Source organism: Nothobranchius furzeri, chromosome 6 (genome assembly GCF_043380555.1).
Source record: "Nothobranchius furzeri strain GRZ-AD chromosome 6, NfurGRZ-RIMD1, whole genome shotgun sequence".
NCBI classification, from domain to species: domain Eukaryota; kingdom Metazoa; phylum Chordata; class Actinopteri; order Cyprinodontiformes; family Nothobranchiidae; genus Nothobranchius; species Nothobranchius furzeri.
Genome location: NC_091746.1, coordinates 37456082 through 37471819, shown reverse-complemented (window position 1 = coordinate 37471819; position 15738 = coordinate 37456082). Strand labels below are relative to the sequence as shown.

Sequence of the window (15738 nt, the reverse complement as noted above, 5' to 3'; positions counted from 1 at the left end):
CAACGGTAAGGTGTTATATACTGTGCCTACCGTTGTTCGCAAAGGTTTATACATGATACAAAACTTTGGTCAAAAGTTGAAGTTGATGCCAAGGCGCTGTAGCAAGAGTGGATCTGCTCAGAGCTGCTTAATGCCAAAACATGCTCCAAAGTCCGAGCTGATCTCTAATATAGCCGTAAATCTGCACGTCGTCATCTAATTCATGCCAGGCATTTTGTATTGCTGCAATAAGAACACTGGTGTTCACGTTCCCCATGGCGCCATTGTTTTTATGCGTTCAGTGCAAAACCCTTTTTTTTGACAATAGCCATTTTTCTCACCACTGCTTTAATGTGTTTTATGTAAACCAAGAAGATTCTGACAGTTTCACCAGAGAGATGAAAAAATAAAAAAGTTCTACAATATATCAAAAGTATTCATGAACAGAAATACATTTCTAAATGATCACATTCTACATGTATAAAACAGAATGCTAATATTTGGATGTTCCTGTTTCCTATTAATTTTGTCGATGACACTGTTTGGTCCAACGCAATAGTACAAAAAACATAAAATACTGGACAGTAGGGTGCAGTACAAAGTACTGGTCATAGCACCTTGTTGAGAACGGACAGCAAGGCACAATAATACATTTGTGCCAGCTTGTCTTATTTGATCAGTTTTACAGAAGTTGAGCTTTCCCCCCATCTTGCTTTTAGCTGTTTCATGGTTGTGACCAAAAACAAGATAAGTGCCAAAGGTTTTAGTCCAACTGTGATGTTGTTCTGGGTCGTTCTGTTTTCTTGGCATGCCTTGTTTCTTCTGTAACTGTGACATTGACCCATCCTGAACTCTCACAACAACCCAACCACCCTGTTCAAAGGCATTGATTAAATAATATAAACCTTAAATAAGTGTAAACTGTCTTGTAAATAATCAGGTCCTAGATTACAAAGCAATAACATGAATGTCTGACAATACCGTCTTAAGGTTTCCTTTAAATAAAGCATCACAGTTTAAATGTATATGTCCATACCTCAGAATTCCCTCCTCAATTGTTTCCTCCCTCTGGTGTGTTCATTAATGTAAATGTTTGTGCATGCTTGTAGAGAATATGTGTTTGAAGGATATAGGGTCTGAAGCTCAGTTTTGGCCCTTGAAACAGTACACTCCATACAGCTTGTGCTTTTTGTTAGGAAAGCCATTGAACCTCACAGCAGCTTCAGTGGGACTGCAGCGTCGTTTGGGATTGGAGATGGGATAACGCACGCTCCCGTCTGCCAACCAGCCAGGATCACAGCGGTCATAGCCCTTCAGCTTCCATGCAACAAACATCTGGCCGACCTTGGCGATCTCTGCACCATCTTTTTGACAAGCACTGACAGCTTCATCATAGGTCAGTTTTGATGGGTGGATCAGGTAGTAGAACCGACCTAGGAATGGGATGAGAACAAAGACATTAGAACACATCATGCATCCATTGCCTTGAAGGTCAAATTTACTCCTATTTTAATTTATATATATGTGTGTGTGTGTGTGTGTGTGTGTGTGTGTGTGTGTGTGTGTGTGTGTGTGTGTGTGTGTGTGTGTGTGTGTGTGTGTGTGTGTGTGTGTGTGTGTGTGTGTGTGTGTGTGTGTGTGTGTGTGTGTGAGTCGTGCTTTGGGGGAAAAGCTCCAGTGCTTCTACTCGAGGACGTAGAAGTCAGCTGGAGGAGAAAGTAGCTTCAGATGGCAAGATCTGGAGTCTTACTTCAAGATTTTTGGACATCTTGTCTCTGATTGGATAACATCAACACGACTCTACCACTCACTCTGTTTGCTTTGCAACACTGATGTTTTATCTTCATCAATAACACAAGCCTGGAGGAGTTCTGTCGTTTTGTGGAGTTGCTAATGCTAACTGTTAGCTTCTAATGGTTGAGATGTTCTCTGCTGTTTCCTGGCTACTAAACCAAGAACAACCTTCCCCATCGCAATTCATGAGTGAGTCAAGCGTTTTTCCATTTATTTTCTATCAGATATTAGTGCAGGAGGTAGGGTAACAAGACTATTTTCATGTTCTGTCTGCAAGTTAAACTCAGAGTGACGGATTGTTTTCAAAAATAATGAGTAAAAAATGGTTTCTCACAGCAGAAGATGAATTTGAGTCTAACGTACATACAGGTGACAACCAACACGTCAGAAGATCCCTCTACCAGCACCACATTGCATCTGTTACAAAATCAAACAGCTACTAGTGCACCTGAAGGACAAAACAAACCCAAACTAACAATGCAACGTAATCTATAAAATACCATGCCTGTCATGCAACAAGTGTTACACAGGAGAGACCGGAAGACTGCTGCACACCTGAATGACTGCATGGAGAAAAGCAAAGTTCTGATGACATCAAAAGAAAATGGCCAACAGCAAAATTCTGGAGTCAGCAATAACGGACCACTGCATGTGATGGACTGGAACAACAAAGATCATAGGGAAAGAAACCGACTGACACAGGAGATGGATAAGGAAGTCTATAAAAATCAGGGCACGTGAGAAATAAACTACCAACAGGGACAAAGGAGATTACGGACTCTCAAGAACCTGGGACACCCTCCTCACTACCACCAAGAGCATATGGCAGTGCCCGTGGACATGACATCTCCACTTGCCACTCCTACATGATGCACTCTATGAATACCGGATATTAGCCATGTCTTCAATCTATCAGATGACAGCCCATGAAGAGGGCCTCAGTGAGAAGCTGAAACTGTTGACAGGTAAAGAGATTTACACCTATTCTCTTACTAATACTCCTAGTGTGTAGAAGAAACTTTTACTCCACAAGACCACTGACCAGTCTCCAAAGGGGGATGCCCAGAAGTAATCATTCCTTTTGAACAGCAGTCATGGGAAAAGTAAGTACACTCTTTGATCATTTTAAATTTGTTATAGATCGGGACATAAAATGTTTGTTGGTGTAGGTCAGCACATAACATATTAATGTGACACCTCCACGCAAAGCAATCACCCCTACTACAGACCAGATCTGCAACAGAATGAATAAAGAAGAAAAGAACCACCCTTTGGGCCCTCGGCCTTTTGCTGCTACACCTGCTTGTCCCCAGTTAGAGGACACACGGGCTCTAAGGGTTAGGGAAAAAAAAGACAACAACAATGACCTAAAATCCAACAACAACAATGTCACAGAATTTTTATGTCATTTCGTGCTAAAGTAGGTTTTAAAATATCTTAAATCACTGAGTGTATTTAGTTTTGCTCGTGGAGATTTGGCATTTTTTATCATATGTTGTTTATCTATAAAATTTTGGTTTAAACAATCAGTCAAATCAAATTTAAAGGTGTCTTTAGGTTGAAACCATGACGAAAGGAAAAACCTTGGGACTGAGCGCAAATTCCAACTTCCTCAGAATTTTGTAGTCAGGACAGGAAAAGAAAAAAAATCACTGAAAGTTTGAAAAACAATTAAAATCACTAAAATAAACACAAAAATAAAAGAAGGCAAAGAGACTATTCCTCACCATTGTAGTGGGAGCTGAAGCAGAACGCATCGTAGTGGTTCTTGTCCTTGTCTCGTAGCCCGTAGGTTCGGACGCCAGGCGCCATGTTCTTGCCACCACAGGGTTCCCTGGGGGTAGTAATAGGATACCGGACTGAGCCATCACTCAGCCAACCGGCGTTGCACCAGTTCATTCCTTCTTGAAATGCTTCATACAGCTGGTCAGCAGATGCCAGAATTGCATCCTGTTCCCGGCATGCCCGATCGGCATCATAAAAGTTTAGGTTGTATCTTCCCAAACGAGGGAAATAGGGGAAGACAACACCTGCATGGAAAGATCAAAAACAGGAAAACCAGATTTGTCAAATGAGCTGCAGTTAGCAGATACATTTATATCCATCCTGTGAGGTTTGTGTCAACTTGTTTTATTGAAGCTGAAGACTGGCATCCAGTCTCGCTGAGTTGGCACAGCTGTTTCCCAGTCAGCCTTGGACCAGCATTGCTAGCCTCGGGCATTAAAGCATGGCGTCTCTGACTCTCAAACATAATGAAACTGCCCTGACACTAATGCGCACTATGCTTACAGAACACGGTTGTTGCTGGCATTCCCCCAAGCACTATTTGCCCCTAGAGCTAAATTTAGCCTGCAGCTGGCTTTGCTACAGTAACACTTTATTAAAGTTGTATAGTTGGTTCACGGTGTCATTCACTCATGCTTAAAAAGCTCAAATATAAATGTTCTACCTTCAAGGTCGAGAGACACGACTGCTGTTCCATCTTCCAGTCCATCAATTACTTCACATTTGTAGCTCCCATAATCGTCCAGTCTTAATTCTGTGATGACCAGAGAAGCATCCGTCGGAGAGGAGCCTTGTAAGTGGACACGTCTATGGAAACTCCCGTAACTCCTTTTGTGGTGTTCCATGGCAACAAAGACATCCAGCTGGAGAAGAGGAAAAGCAAAGTGACAAAGTGACGGTACCGTAACTGTACCGTACTGTTTTATTTGTATAGCACATTTTAAATCTAGCATGAGATCTGTCCAAAGTGCTGCACAGGCGAATTCAACTAACTAGAAACGACAAAACAAAGAGAAAAAACACTAAAAGCATAGATAAAACAGCAAAATTGAAGGAGATACAAAGAAAAACACTATACAAACTATGCTAGCTTCTACTAGCTGAGACGTTCTCTGCTGGGCCGGCCCTACAATGGCTCTGCTCCTACCTTCAGGGCAAGTGCTTTTGAGTTAGGATGGGTGAAGCTTCAGCAGCCTGGGTGACACTCTGCTGGGGTGTGCCACAGTGCTCAGTCCCTTGCCCAAGGGCACAAGAGCAAGACGTGTTCTTGATCCCCCAGGGATCATGCATTCTCGGATCTGCTCTAACGCTCTGTAATGAGTTGCCTTTAACCATTAGGTACCATCACTTCAGGTCTTTAAGTGTCACTTCAAAACAATTTTATGTGATGGTGTTTCAGTGACAGAGATCTTAACATTGCCTTGTTCTGTTCTTGTTTTTATCTTGTTTAACATATTTTATAATAGTGTTTTGTTTTTCCATCTTTCTTTTAATGTTACACGACACTATCATGTGATTTCTGATTGTGTTCAGCGCCTTGGGGTTCTGCTAAGGTTGTGGAAGGTGCTTTATAAATGAATAAATGAAATGAACCAATGCATGCTGTTTCCTGGATGTTAAATAAACAAAGCCTTCCCCGTCGCGAGTCAAGATGGGTGAGTCCGTGACTGTTAAGGGACAGTGTGACGTAGATCTGCCAGGATTTTCAAATCCTAGAGTTTCACCAGCTATTTTTTATCAGAAGCTAATGCAGGAGATAGGTGTAGGAGACTATTTTCATGTTCAGAGTGACCGATTATAATCAGAATAAAATATTTAAAAAATGTTTTTCAGTGTTCTACGCCTTTAATGCAAAATACCAGTGAGTGATAAAACAATTGTAAAGGGTACAACAGCCCTTATAAATGATTGGATAAAATGTTACCTCTTTGAGGTAATCTGAAGTCAGCTTTGTCCATTTGATCCTCATCTTGTGGTTGGGAGCCAGTGATTGGTCCCTCTGGATCTTGCATGGTAAAGTCACATTTCCCCCTCTTCTCGACACCACCTTAGATTGTTCTGCCACCACTGAGAGTCGGGGCCCGTCTTCTGCAAAACAGCAACATAACCACAACCAGGGAGCAGTTCAGAAGAAATGAAATTGAGTAAAACTCACAGCTTCCTGCAATTTTACTTAGATTTTTGACAGTAAACGGAGAATGTTCTCCAGCTCTGCCCTTGTTCTAATAACAACATGCCTGGGTGAGCAGAGCTCTGTAGCGCTGGATTCATGAAGCTATAAATTTGTCTAAAGGAAAAAGCTCATCCACTCTTCTCAAAGGCAGCACAGCCAAGTTTCTGATGAGATAAAGTTGTGGAATCAGCTGTGGAACTTATTGTATATAAAAGGCAATGCTATACACTTTCTAACATCCAATGTCAAAGTGGTTTATGTGGTCAAAGTATTGCTAATAATCATTTAAGGCTGTCTGCTGTGTCCTGCTCTTTCTGTGGCTCAGCACTGGTGAGAAACAGATTTGATGACTTGGCCACAAACCAATAAAACATTCTGCAATGAAAGGATGACACATGAACCCTAGCTGTGCAACATCTGATCAGTTTCATGAACATCTGATCCCATTCTAATGGAGGAGCTGCTACTCATTGCATTCATGAGTCAGTACAGGTGAAGAGCTGCATGGTGTTAATGGTTAGCAATGTGGCTGAAAGCAAAAAATAGCAACTTTGGTCTGAAATTAAGCCTTTCTGTGAGGAATGGTTCACCCCTAAATGTAGGCTTTGTCCATATGCTCTGCTTCAGTGTGTTTTATGTAAAAATGCAAATATGTAGATGATTGCCAACCCAGTGTTTACAGTTTCCTGAAGCTCCATTTGGTAAAAAAGCTTTTACAGCATTCAGGATTGATGAGCTAATGGTTAGTAGCTTGTAGATGGTAAATTGACTGTATTTGATATAGCGCCTTCTAGAGTCCTGGAACCCCCCAAGGCGCTTTACAACACAATCAGTCATTCACCCATTCACACACACATTCACACACTGGTGGGGATGAGCTACAATGTAGCCACAGCTGCCCTGGGGCGCACTGACAGAGGCGAGGCTGCCGAGCACTGGCGCCACCGGTCCCTCTGACCACCACCAGCAGGCAATGTGGGTTAAGTGTCTTGCCCAAGGACACAACGACAGCGACAGACTGAGTGGGTCTCGAACCTGCGACCTTCCGATTGCGAGGCGAGCACTTAACTCCTGTGCCACCGTCGCCCCACAGATAACCACAGAATTCCAACTCTTTGAGCAGAAGTAGCAGATAGACCAGCAAATGTTTCTGGATAACTAAAACCTGTACGCGTGTGCAAACACACAAACATACATCGCTAGGGATTGTCCTCTGGCCTGGTTTTAGTTACTCAGAACCCCTTCATACTAAAGAATGTGCCATGGTTTAAAGGAACATAAACAATGTGGTTTTGCAGGGTGTTGATGAGGTATTTGAGTATATATTAAGAGAGTAGTGCTGTCTCGATTACAAGTGTCAGAGTGCGATAGCACCATGATGTTTTGAGGTCTTCTGTGCCATATTTGAAGCAGGATTAGTGTTAGGCCTAAGTTGGAACACCATCATGTCCACGCCATGCTGGTGATTCAGTCAAGTTTTCACAAAGTTCTCAACATGCATCTGTAACAAATAACCCACCCTACACGTGCCTCTAAATACTGTGCCACACTCAGGTGTCTACCAATAGACTGTATGACACAGAGTAGGAAGAACCTGTTTTCACCATGGTTAGGACTGCTGGTGAGAGTGAATGAAGGATGGCCATGGATGACATCCAGCTGTAAAAACCCTTACCTGCATCTTGTAATGTTGCTGAGAGACGTTTCCACGTGAGATAAATAAAGAGGTGTTCTTTCATTTCCACCAAGGTTCAAGTCTACCACAAATTGGAACTTGCTGAATTCTATGGATTGAAGGAACCAACTGAAACCCGCCCACGCAGATGATCCAAACGCCTTGAGGAGTTAAACCTTAAGATCAGACCACCTCCTGTCTTTCTTTGTGGACAAAGGCATTAATGTTTGATCTAGCATCATTCTTTCAGCCTTATCGCTGCCTCTTCTGGCTCCAATTCTTAGTAATGCTCCTGAGATGGAAGAAGGAAGAGTGAACAAGAGAACTGACATGAGAATCCAGGGTGAGAGCTGGGTCAAAGGTCACACCAAGATTCCTGACAGAGGGTTTGGTGTGAGAAGCAAGCTGACCAAGAGAGTCTCTGACCATTCTAGTTTTAAAGTACAATGATAGTGGCACCATGCTGTGGCCCTCTTGCTTTGTACAAAGTGGCTGGGTTAACAAATAAGGACGACCACCTCTATATTCTTCATGTACTTGAACTCACCAGCTAGATGAAACTTGGGGCACAGTTGGGTGTTCTGGTAGGATCATGACCCCAAACACGCATCGTAACTGGTTCCTGATTGAATAAATAAGCCTACCATTAAGCTTTTAAAATGGCTCTCCCAAAAAACTTTAAACTAAAACAAATTGATCATGTGTGAATTTTGGTCAGAGGCCAAGTTAGTATCATGAATAAACTAACTGAAATAAATCTCACAAACTCTGAAAAGATGCATATTTGCACATATGTCTGTATAATTTTGATCTTGTGTGGAGAGAAAATCCACATTAAATTCCTCCAATTATTCTTTTAAAAATCATTGAAGATGTCAATCTTCATAAGACTAAAACCATTGACAAGCAACACACATCTGTGTGATTGTAGACTTCTGAATGCAGCTGGGATGACTGGGACCAGAGTTCTGTATCAAAAACTCGATATTGCTAAGTTTTATCAGTAAGTACAGAACCTTCAGAGAGATAGCCCTATCTCACCGAGCTAACGATCCCACACGTGTTATCTCTGGGTACCCCAATACAGCAGAATGCACTGATAAACCGATTAAACAAGCAAAACAGCTGGAAATGGTCTCCAGCAAATATTTAAAATGACTTATACAGTTGTCAGAGAAACACAGAGCACACACTTACCTATGACGTAGATGGTTCTGGAGTGCTCTAGATCAGGGTACAGGATATCTAAGTCATGTTGTGCAACACTCAAGGAGACCAACGCACATATCAGCACAGGAATCATCTTCGCTCACAACACCAGGGGTCTGATTGCTGCAGAAACACACAGATTCAAGGTGGAAGGCACTTTAGTGTGTCTTCAAAAAGATTAGGTTCAAGAAAGTTTCGCTCTGTAACAGCATTTGAAGAAAAAGCTCATGTACAAGCATGGTCTGCATGCAGCTCGGCGATAGTGTTTCCCTCTGCAGTGCTGCTTCTTCACCCGAAAGCTCCGCAACTACTACAGGAGTACAGGACACCCTGTCTGCCCATCACAGAGCACATGTAAGAGCAAACCCACAAAGTAAAAATTTCAGAACGTCTCTGCAGAGTTGACTCAGAAGATGAGAGATAAATCAGCTTCCATGCGCAAGACTCTGCAAGAAGCCTCAGCCTCCAGAAACAAGCTCTGGCATAAACATACATACTGTACAGGAGATAGTCTTCCATTCAGCAGTGTGAAAACGCAGTATAACCTAACCACAGCAGCAGTCCACAACTTCAGAGGCAGCCTGCCTCGGTGCAGCATCAGCTGCTCACCACCGCCACCTCTCAGCCTCTCTCACATGTACTTTAACCTCCATGTGCATAAACATCATCAGCTGAGTCTGATTTTAATGTGAAAGTAAGTCGTAGTGATTCAGCAGCTCTTTGTAGTATGCTGATTGTAAAACTACATTTGTCACCTTTAGCTCCTCATAGCAGAAACATAAGCATGAATCCAGACAAGTCCTAGTTAAGGCTGAATAACCATAGAATCAAATCTATGTTCATGAAATTAAATCTAAATATTTTTAAACAAATCTGAACAGATAGTCAAACTTTTAAACAGATGTTGAAATTTAAACTAAATATGCATCAATACATATTTAAACTAAATATGTATTGATGCATTTTCAGACCACTGTAAAACAGATATAGCTTATCATAACATTAAAGTAGAAAACATTAGATAGATCGTTTTACCCAGCTTTCATTTGAGTTCTGTTTTACAGGAATCTGAATTTGAATGTTGGCTAAAAATGTAACTAAAAACTGTAATTCACATTTATATTTAAACGTTTACATGTAACTTTAAATATAAGGAGTTAATTTGTAAAAACAACTTTAAAGGTTTAATTGAAAGCAACTGGACACAGAATGGGCAAAAGATATTTTGTAAAATATCCCCATATTTTTTAGGGTTTTACATTCAGCGCATGATTCAGTTAGATGACTTAAATGTGCTCTGCAGAGTAACTGACCTGCCCTTCAGAGGTTTATAATTAGCAAAAATATTTGTCTAAAACAACTTATTATTCATGTTATTACAGCATGTATTTGGCTATCAAAGGTTCCATAACATTAGCCGTCTTTGACTTCAGCAAACTGGTTGTCTTACAACTCGTGTTCAAGCGTAGCTCTGTCTGTGTGTGTGTGTGTGTGTGTGTGTGTGTGTGTGTCTGTATGTGTGTGTGTGTGTGTGTGTGTGTGTGTGTGTGTGTGTGTGTGTGTGTGTGTGTGTGTGTGTGTGTGTGTGTGTGTGTGTGTGTGTGTGTGTGTGTGTGTTTGTTAGTTTGTTTGTTTGTGTGTGTGTGTGTGTTTGTGTGTGTGTGTGTGTGTGTGTGTGTGTGTGTGTGTGTGTGTGTGCACTCACACAGTAAAAGTCATTCAGATTGATCCACTCACTTTTCTTATCTTCATTCATTCCATCACAAACTGCTGATGCACTGGACCCCCTTGCCAGGTGGAGGTCCTGTAGTCAGCAGAATTACTGCTGCCCCCCCCCCCCCCCCCTCTCTCTCTCTCACACACACACACACACACACACACACACTACTCAATACCCCTCCCTTCCTGCCAACCTTCATTGTGAGAACGGGACAATTACATGTAGGGAGCGAAGTGGCGTGTCCTTTTAAACATCTTTGGTGTGTTCTTGCTGTGTTGGAATTCTAATTCCATCTTTTAGTTCTTTTTAAAACACAGAAAGCTTTTATTTACCTGCAAGGTGTTTAATGAGAATAAAGGAGACTGAAAGATACAGCAGGAAAAGAGCTAGAGCGGGGGAGGGGGAGGCGGGGGAGGCTGAGAGGACTCTGCAGCAGCAGAAATGATGCAGAGGAATGAAGTTTCAAGCTTCAATGCCACCATGCTAACAAAATCGAACAGAAGAGATTTTCAGTCAGGTTCATCAGGACAGATCAAGCTTTTCAGAGAGCAGCCTCAGAGACTGCCAAAAATAAGTGTAAATATATCACATTACAGATGAAATACAGATGGAATTACTGACAAAATGCCATGACTGTCACATTTAATAAAGTCAGTAAGATTTTAGTTTGTGTGCTTGTCCTGTCAGAAGCTGATTTTAGCAGTTTTAACAACTTTTTGTATCTTTTACGAACAATTCTTCTATTTTTCAAACAATTTATTTAATCACTTTTAATGTTTGTCAAACAAAACTGTTACCTCAATACTTTTATTAAATACAGCTGGGAAATAATACTTCAATTACCTGGTTGTTTCAGAAAAAACACTACTTAAAGGTTACAAAAACATTTTAACATGACTCAGTGAAATAGTTATTCAAACCACTGCTGTCAAAATTCTGCATCTTTGTAAGGAGCCAGTCCACCTGGTCAGATCCTTCCTCGACTGCTAAGACCAGGAGTGAGATGGTCAAGCCTTCATAGTTATATTCTGTTATATTTTCATTAATCATCAAGAGCTTTCATTAGAGACCGAAAGAATAAATCACTGATCACAAGATGATGACTAACAAGCAGTCAAAATGACTTTTCTCCGCAGGGTGGTTGGGAGGGGCTTGGAGTAGATCTGCTGCTCCTCCATATCTAGAGGATGCCCCAGTGAGGGACTACAGGTATGTCTCTTGGCTGGCCAGGGAACGCCTTAGGATTCCCCAGGAGAAGCTGGCCCAAGTGGCTGGGGGCAGGGAAGTTTGGGCTCCTCTGCTTAAGCCCGATTTATAATTCTCTTATACTTGTACTCCTTCACTCACGGGTGAATAAAAGTTCATGTTTTCAGACTTTTTCTGCGATTCATTTTTCAATCTATTCTGGATCTGCCGCAAATCATCTCTTTACTTTTTAATGGGGCAACGGCGGTGCTGGTGATGAATTTACAGTAAGCAGTGTCCTGACCAATCACAAGCTTGTGTGTCCCCATCACTTTCGACAGATGTTTAAAATTTTGGGCATGTCTCTGTCACCTTCTGTGAGCCCATCGGAGAACCCTTCCACCGACGCCTAATGGCGATGCATGTCTCCGCATCGATGCAGACGGAGAAGTATAAATCAGCCTTAAGGCTACTGTGCCTGCCACCTGACCTCGTATAAGAGGAAGAAAATGGATGGATGGATCAGAATCAGAAAAGGTTTATTGCCATTGTCAGTGAACAAACAATTCACAAACTAGGAACTTGTTTCGGTACTAATGTGCTACATATAACATGAATAATAAATTTCAAAAATAGAATAAGTAGAATAAAATATAATAAAACTAGCATAAAACATTCAGCTATAAAAAATGGCAGGTAATGGTAACATGGCCGATAACGTGACGTTATGTCAAGTACAGCAGACGAACGTGGTTGTGTATTTATAAGCTATTCACAAGTCTAACGGCAGATGGAAAGAAGCTGTTCTTAAGGCGGAAGGTTCTGGTCTGGATGGACCGTAACCTCCTGCCTGAGGGAAGCGGCTCGAAAAGTCTGTGTCCCGGGTGCGAAGGGTCAGCTGCTATCCGGCCTGCACGCCCCCGAGTTCTGGAGACGTACAGGTCCTGGAGAGATGGAAGTCTGCAGCCAATCACCTTCTCAGCGGAGCACACAATTCACTGCAGTCTATGTTTGTCCCTCACCGTGGCTCCAGCGTACCACACAGTGATGGAGGAGGTGAGGATGGACTCAATGATGGCCGTGTAAAACTGCACCATCATCTGGGTCGGCAGCTTGGCCTTTTTCAACTGCCGCAGAAAGTACATCCTCTGCTGGGCCTTTTTGAGCAGGGAGCTGATGGATGGCTCCCACCTAAGGGCATGTGTGATGGTGGTTCTGAGGAAGCGGAAGGAGTCCACAGTGGTGACGGGGGTGTCAGTCAGGACGAGGGGGAGAGATGGGGCTGTGATTTTCCTGAAGTCCACAATCATCACCACTGTCTTCTGAGCATTGAGCTCCAGGTTGTTGCTGCTGCACCAGTACGCCAGCCGTTCCACCTCCCTCCTGTAGGCGGACTCATCATCGTCAGAGATGAGCCCGATGAGGGTGGTGTCATCCGCAAACTTGATCAGTTTAACGGAGTCATGGCTCGAGGTGCAGCAGTTTGTGTACAGGGAGAAGAGCAGAGGAGAAAGTACACAGCCCTGTGGGGATCCTGTGCTAATTGTCTGAATGGTGGAAACATTCTTCCCCAGCCGCACGCACTGCCTACGGTCTGTCAGGAAGTCAGTGATCCACCTGCAGGTTGAATTGGGTACGTTGAGCATGGAGAGCTTGTGCTGGAGCAGAGCAGGGAGGATGGTGTTGAACGCAGAGCTGAAGTCCACAAACAGGATCCTAGCGTAGGTTCCCGGGGAGTCCAGGTGCTGCAGGATGATGTGGAGGGCCAGGTTGATGGCATCGTCTACAGACCTATTAGCTCTGTATGCGAACTGCAGAGGGTCCAGGAGGGGGGAGGTGAAGGACTTGAGATGAGGGAGGACCAGGCGCTCAAAAGACTTCATGACTACAGACGTCAGCACCACAGGCCTGTAATCATTCAGTCCAGTGACACTGGGTTTCTTTGGGACAGGGACATTGGTGGACAGCTTAAAGCAGACTGGAACATGGCAGGACTCCAAGGAGATGGTAAGAATGGTCCGTGAAGATTGAAGACAGTTCCTCTGCGCAGTGTCTCAGGGTTGCGGGGAGACACCGTCCGGGCCCAGGGATTTCCGTGTGTTTTGCTTACGGAAAACCCTAAGCACATCCTCTTTTGTCACTGAGAAGGCAGTGGAGGGGGAGGGGTGGTCAGCGGGGACTGTACTATTCACAGTGGTGAAGGTGGTGGGGGAGGCATGTGACACCAGAGTGGCTGAAGAAACCTGTGCAGTAGGGGGTGTGGGCGATGGGTGTTGCATTTCAAACCTTGCATAAAAGGAGTTGAGTTGTTCAGCCAGTTGTAGATCGTCAGCAGCATGTTGGGCCCTGGGCTTGTAGTTTGTGATTTGCCTGAGCCCTCTCCAGACAGAGGCGGTGTGATTGTTAGAGAACTGCTCCTTTAGTCGCTTGTTGTACCGAGATCTCGCCTTCTTCAGCCCTTTTGAGAACTGGTATTTAGCGCCCTTGTAGCTCTCTCTGTCCTTAGCTCTGTGAGCTGCTTCTTTCTCCCTCCTCAGCTCCCTCAGTTTGGGTGTGAACCAGGGCTTATCATTGTTAAAAGTGACCCTGGTTTTTGTTGGAATAATGCTGTCCTCACAGAATTTTATGTATGATGTCACAGTGTCTGTATATTCATCCAAGTTGTCTGTGGCAGATCCAAACACGTTCCAGTCTGTTGTGTCCAGACACACGCGACGCTCCTCCATAGCCTCGCAGGTCCACTTCTTAGTAGTCCTCACTGCAGGCTTGGAGAGCTTCAGCCTCTGCCTATATGAGGGGATGAGGTGAATCATGGCGTGTTCTGAGAAGCCGAGAGCAGCTCGCTGCACGGCTGGATAAACTCCACTAACTGTGGTGTAGCAGTGATCCAGCGTGTACTGCTCTCTTGTCGGGCTTTTAACAAATTGTTTGTACTTAGGCAATTCCTGGCTCAAATTTGCCTTGTTAAAGTCCCCGAGGATAATAACTAGAGTCCGGAAAGGTCTGTTCCACACTTAGGATCTGCTCCGCGAGCGCACGTTGAGCCTCGTGCACGTCCGCGCCAGGCGAGATGTAAACAGCAGCCAGAATGAATGAAGCAAACTCACGTGGGGAGTAGAACGGCTTACAGTTTATGAAGAGGAATTCCAGGGCAGGAGAGCAGTATTGGGAGATCACAGTCACATCCGAACACCAGGCATTGTTGATGTAGAAGCAGACACCTCCACCTTTTGTCTTTCCTCCGGATAAGACCCGCTGTCTGTCGGCGCGGATGAGCTGGAATCCCTCCAAATGGAGCGCGCAGTCCGGGATCTGCTCGTTGAGCCATGTCTCCGTAAAGCACAAGACAGAAGAGGAAGAAAAGTCTCTGTTCCGTCTCATCAGCAACGCCAGTTCATCCGTCTTGTTACTAAGTGAGCAGACATTTGAGAGGAAGATCCCAGGTAAGGGCGTACGTGAGCCGCGTCTTCGTAGACGCACGAGCACTCCTGCACGTTTCCCTCTCCTACTGCGTCTCACTTTCTTAATAAAAAAGTGGACCAAATCCGCCACACTCACAAAAAAAACTGGAAGTAGGTCCGTCCGTGTTGATGATCTGATGTTTAGAAGCTCTTCACGGGTGTAAGAGCACGCTGACACACAATTAACAGACAAAAACAAACCAAACACGACGCACGTTAGCACCAGGGCGACCATCCTCGGCGCCATCTTGGTCATAATGATGGATGGATGGACATCAATTTGAAACTTTCATAAGTTTTCTATTTCCCTGTTCACATGAAACATAAAAATTCAAGATTTTTGATTTCCTAGTAGATGAGCAAACTTGCCAAGTCCAAACACAACCTAATTGTTATTTTTCTTTAGTTTCACAATTCAGAGTATACATTGCTGACTAAAAACACGTCCATTGTTAGCTACATGCATGCATTACATGGTCTTGCTCAAGTATTTTCTGATTTTAGACTTTTTCAGTTAGGTATTATTTTAGAAAGCTGACAGAGTAGGACTAAAGCAATCTAACAATAGAACTTGAACCAATCTAACCATACGTAATGAAGTTGTGGAGTGAACACTGAATGATTTTTGCGCCTGTACAGTTACAATACAATGCTGTTTGCAGGCTACACCCAGCATCTGTTTGATGTAACAGTTGGCTGCATTCTTGAACTTCCATCTGTGTGGATGTACACAGGACCAGGTGTGTGTGAGTCTACC

General features: G+C 43.5%; 1 protein-coding gene across 2 annotated transcripts in view; it reads right to left on the bottom strand.

The window, feature by feature from the left end:
* Positions 1–913: 913 nt before the first annotated feature.
* hapln1b (hyaluronan and proteoglycan link protein 1b) overlaps positions 914–15738 on the bottom strand; it is a 37353-nt gene continuing 22528 nt past the window's right edge. The window contains exons 1-6 of one of the 2 annotated variants that reach the window (XM_070552199.1): positions 9113–9231; positions 8604–8738; positions 5483–5646; positions 4223–4421; positions 3501–3803; positions 914–1412 (exon numbers count right to left, since the gene is read on the bottom strand). In XM_070552199.1, coding sequence (XP_070408300.1) covers positions 1123–1412; positions 3501–3803; positions 4223–4421; positions 5483–5646; positions 8604–8709 — 1062 coding nt within the window. In that variant the 5' untranslated portion in view covers positions 8710–8738; positions 9113–9231 and the 3' untranslated portion in view covers positions 914–1122. Of the gene's footprint in view, positions 1413–3500; positions 3804–4222; positions 4422–5482; positions 5647–8603; positions 8739–9112; positions 9232–15738 lie in introns of those variants that run through there. The other variant, XM_015973946.3, reaches the window with a different exon arrangement.